At 50.5% G+C, this 5,125-nt stretch overlaps 1 protein-coding gene across 1 annotated transcript; it reads left to right on the top strand.

The window, feature by feature from the left end:
• Nucleotides 1-324: 324 nt before the first annotated feature.
• Nucleotides 325-4,956, top strand: LOC102307990 (interleukin-10 receptor subunit beta; the record flags this gene model as incomplete). The annotated part of the gene is given in 3 exon segments (XM_005953368.3): nt 325-1,894; nt 2,147-2,270; nt 4,784-4,956. Coding segments are annotated over 3 exon segments (355 nt in total), but the record flags the coding sequence as incomplete, so codon positions are not given.
• Nucleotides 4,957-5,125: the final 169 nt, after the last annotated feature.

The following is a 5,125-nucleotide window of genomic DNA, read 5'->3' as shown; positions in this document are numbered from 1 at the left end:
AGCTTCCCCAGCTCATGAACGGACGCGATGCTGTTTTGATCCTGAGAGACAGTTACTTCTACATCTGCATCATCGCTCTCAGCGCCACTCTCCCAAAACTCTTCGTCAGGCTCAACATGAGCTTCCTCCATGAGGCCGCCTCTCTCTGACTCTCTGTCCAGTTCAACATCCAAACTAGGCAGAGGGTGACGTCACACAATGCACTGGCACAAGATGGCGCTGCACATGCTCTAAAACATAGGTGTCAAACTCTGGCCCGCGAAGCCATACCAAATTACTATTAGAGCTGGACTACTGGTATTATACAGCTAATATATATGTTGTTTAGTATTAAGCTTTGCTTGTTCCATATTCAGTCCATAAGAAAAGATTCATTCATATATCTGGAGGAAGGTTTTTTTCAATAAATATCAATGTTAGCCCACGATTTTGTTCCAGTTTTCAATTTTGGCCCACTTTGTATTTGAGTTTGACACCCCTGAAAACCAGTAACTTTAAACACTTACTGGTCAAATCCATCACAGACCTGACACAGCACGTGAGCGACGGTCCACAGTTCACTGAAACCTCCTCAGAAATGCTGTCATGAAGACATTCTTAATGAAGGGAAACAGGAGGACAGACTGAGGCTGAAAATGACACCAGAACTGGACTGAAGGTCAGAGGAACAGGTGTGATGGAGAGATGGATCCACATCATGGTCAGTGTGTACGAGGAGGTCAGGAGGAGGTCCAGCAGTGAGCGTCTGCAGCCATCTGTGAAGCACGGTGGAGGCTGTGTCATGGTTTCAGGTCAGTCAGTGCTGTTGGAGATCTTAAACTGATGAATTACAGAGTCTGATCCACCACGCAGGAACATCTGGAAACATCTGACTGGCAGCAGCTTCATTTTTCAGCACGCCGATGATCCCAAACACACTCAGAGAGCAGTGAAAGCACACAGGAACACACACACGAGTCATGGAGTCCAGTGTCGAGTGGAGACTGCTTTGTTCCTCCTGAATTGGAGGCCTTGTTTCTTGAAGAGTCAAACACCATCCCGCTCATGCAGCGTTGTAGAGACATGCAGCCAGAGCTGCAAAGCACTGTGGGTGAGCCTCATGCACCCGCGTAGCTTCTACGTCTCTAAGCAGGCCTTAGCCATCACTCGTCATCGCTCGCTGTGTTATCAGTTAAATACAGGGACCAAACAGTGCTGCAAACATGCTTATCTGCTGGGAAGCTTTAACATGGGAGTCTAGGGGGACGGGCTCGCTGCTTCCCCTACTGGACGTCAGAGGAACTGCATGTTTTGTGCTTCAGTGTGTTTCCGTCACCACGAGTGTGTGAACAGGTCCTCACAGCATCACACACACACTCCTGCCTTCCTTCCTTATGAGGCCCACTGTCATAATGACTTCAACCACAGACTGACCCGAGCCTCAGCTTGAACACACCGCGAGTCCGAACCCCCCGCCCCCTAAAGCTGCCACCTGCCCACGTGACTGCACACTGTAAAAAGTAAGTGTCGGTGAAAACGTTGAGAAGTGCTACGGTTCCGTTTCGGAATAACTCGGTGCTGTTGGTTCGTCTGCCTGTGACTAAGCCGCAGACACGCGCGCTGTCACATAAATAAACCCACGTATAAATAAAGGCACGTGACACCCCGTGTGCGCGTGCTCTGGGTGAACCCACACTTTTTCCAGCGCGCTCTGATTCCTTGAAGCCGGACTCGTTTCTGCGCACACGCCAGTTTCGCTTCCGCGTACTTCCCCGCCTCTTGTTGCCGTGAAAGCTACCAGGAAACACACTCGGAGCCGGATCACAGCACACTGACAGCGGCGAACCTGCCGGGGACATGGCAGCCTCTGTGTGCGCCTTCATCCTGGCGCTTTACGCACTGTGCGGCTCCGCAGGTAAGCACACCTTTACTTTGAGGGCAGGTGAGGAGGGGGCGGTCTGACGGAGGGAAAGGCAGCGCAGAGCGTCTGGAGCTCAAAAAGAAAGCTCAGCTAGTGACGAGTGTTTAAACTAAAGCTGTGAGCTGAAACCCAGAGCACAGTCTGCTGTTTACTCAGTCAGACAGGCGAACTTTGACCCCAGCACAAGAGACAGCAGTGTGTTTTAGTGTCAGCGAACAGCGCTCATGTCTTTGTGTTTGTGCTCAGCCGGCTCAGGAGGGCTCAGCGCACCCACCCACGTCCGACTGACGTCCTACAACATGGACCTGGTGCTCAGGTGGGATCCACCTGAAGGGACGACCGATGTTCTGACCTACACGGCCGAGTACAGGTGAGTCACCGGCGGGTGTGACAGCTTCAGGTGATCACAGTTTAGTGTCAGAGAACTGAGTCACTTTCAGTTTGAATGTTTACGTTCAGGAGGGCGAGTGCGATCATCACACTGCGAGCTAGAAAAGGAAACGTAATCTTTGGGTCTTACTCGTTGCTGTCAGTGGAAAATCAAAGATTCCAGAGCAGCTGGGCTCAGAAATGGACGTTATTCTTCCTCCGAAGAGTCCGATCACCTCAGTGTTTGGGAGCAGGTCACACTTTGCTTTGTCGTATTTTTAGTTGCTCTCTGAATCAGGGATGCCAAACATGAGGCCTGGGGACCAGCACCGGCCCACCAGAGGCTCCATTCTGGACAGTTCATAAAGTATTATGAAGAAGTTTTACCTGCAGGACACTGGCTTGGGAATACGTGGAAAGTTAAAATATTCCTAGATCTTTATAAACTACTGACATCATACAGAATGAGTGCACGTTTGCTCACTCCTGCCAAAATAAAAAATGAAAGGCTGCAGCAATAAAACATCCGCTGATGCTTTCTCCTATGAAACCCTTCGGTTCAGCGATGCTGCAGAGCTTCAGGTCCTGCTGGGATTTGTCCCAAGTAAGGGGCGAGCCTTTTCCCAGGGTCTGCATGGACTGAAGGAACAGTGACTGCAATAAAGCCTGTGAGCGCAGGATGTACTCTGTTCAGGCCACATAGAGGAAGTTGGATAAACTGTCAGTAAGATAATCCATGCAGAATGTGAACTAATGAAATCCGATGTGGCAGATCCACAGACCGCCCCTGAGAAGACCCGCCTACCTTGATGTACTCACGCGTGCGAGCAAACCTGACCCCCACGACAAGCCCATTACCGTCAGATTATGAAACGCCACCCTATTCTGCTCTTCCCACCATGTCTGTGTCCGATGGGCTCCTGCAAAAAGCTCATTATCTGCAAACTGACGCGCCGCCATCCCTGCATGAGGAAGCACCTGTACCTCCAGGTGAAGCGCTGATGGTGCGTCGCGATGAGGAGACTGAAACAGCCGTGTCCAAAGAAGAAGTACAAACGCAGTTATGGAATCACAAAGTCACAAAAGTTACTCATCCAAGAGCGGGGGAACGGTGAGTTCCAGCTGTTGTTCTGGGAGAGATCATTCTAAGAAGAACGGATTTCATGAGTCTGTATAAATGTGCCCTCGTGTCCAGCATCAGGAGTTTTTCCTGCAGGCAGTATAAATTTGAACCTGATGTCTTTCTGTAGGAACAAACATTTAAAACTCAGCGCTGAGTAAACCTTCCATCACACCTGGATTTACCTGGATGCAGAGGTGCGGCGGTTATTCTGTAGAACGCCGTGCGCTGATGAACAGTGTGTTTGCAGACTCGTGGGTTAGTCGTGTTTTTTCTCTCCTGTTGAGATGTCGAGTAAAACCGTCACAGGAACATCTTCGCTTCTTTGTGGGTGTTGACCTCTGACCTCAGCCCCTCCTCCCTGCGCTGTCAGATCTCGGCTTTATGAGGTCGATCTGATGAAGACGTGCGTTCAGGCAGAAGTCAGGAGGCGGAGTCATGTTCAGATGAACAGATTAAACTGCGGTGCGTTTGTGGAACCGACACAACCGCCGTCATGTCCAAACATAATCTCAGCATCTGATTGGTCAGGGCACAGCCTTCCATCTGTGCCCGGCTCAGGCAAGCCGGCGGCGTTCCCGGGTCTTGTTTGCGTGGACGCAGTGATGATCCTGAGCCCATGCAGATGTGTCCATCCAGCTGTGTGCGCTCTGGAAACACCCGGCCTCCTCTTTAGTTGGCAGACGTCGAGGTTTACACTCTTTCCAGCCTTTTGTTGCAGCTCGTCCAACTTTTCTGAAAAACGATTCCAAAGCGGTGTCAGTGTCAGCACTCGATGTGCTCCCTTTGTGCGTTTTCAGATGATCCTTAATGATTATTTAAAAACAGTATGCACGTGCTCTGAAACGGTGAGGACACCGCAGTGACTGCAGACCGGTTTAGTCCTGCTTTGCATATGAATCTGTGATATCTGCACCATCAGTCCTGCTGTTCCACATTTCTGAAAAGCTGCAATCAGATCACTTACAGGAAGAACAGCACCTGCCTTTCTCCTGCTCTCCGGCCCACTGAAGCCATTTTAATATGTGTGGTGTGGTTTGTGAGGACCGTGGTGAAATCGAAGCTGTTTTTTGTTGCGGTCCAGGTGTTCACACAACAGAAACGTCCTCTTATCTGCAGCGTCTCTGTTCTGGGAAACGCCTCGACTCGACTGACTCGTTAGAAAGCAAACGCACGCTTTTCTGTCCCGATGCACAAACGGTGAACGTGGCGTTCCAGCTTTGATGTAACCAGCACCGCCAGCTCGTGTGAGCGTTAGTTTCTTTGCTTCGTGCCGTCACACGTCCTGCAGGATAAAGTTGTGAGATCTTCTTGAACAGCGGTGGTGTTCCCGAGAGGAGAACATCTGTCTGAAGTCACACCTGTGACGCCATCGCTGTGTTTCTCTGTTACAGAAGCTTAGCAACTGGATACAACAATGGCTGCACAAACACATCAGCCCTCAAATGTGAGTTCACCTCCTCCTCCATCACCGTGCACGGGAATTACACGGGCAGAGTGCGGGCGCATCGGGGGGCCGAGAGCTCCAGCTGGGTGGAGAGTAACGTCATTGTCATGGACAGACACAGTAAGTGAATCTCGTCATATGTGCCGAGCTCGTTTGTCTCTGATCCAGTAGCGTGACACAGAGAGGAAAACCGACTATTAGCCGATGACGAGCTGATGGGTGTCGTTTATCCCACTGAAACTTTTGCCCGTTTGGCACTCGGGTGGAAATTTTAGCTCTGTGCTAAAAA

The sequence above is a fragment of the Haplochromis burtoni genome, unplaced genomic scaffold, assembly GCF_018398535.1.
Source record: "Haplochromis burtoni strain Fernald_Lab_line unplaced genomic scaffold, NCSU_Asbu1 Contig_3945, whole genome shotgun sequence".
Classification (NCBI taxonomy): domain Eukaryota; kingdom Metazoa; phylum Chordata; class Actinopteri; order Cichliformes; family Cichlidae; genus Haplochromis; species Haplochromis burtoni.
This window is presented reverse-complemented; position numbering and strand designations above follow the sequence as displayed.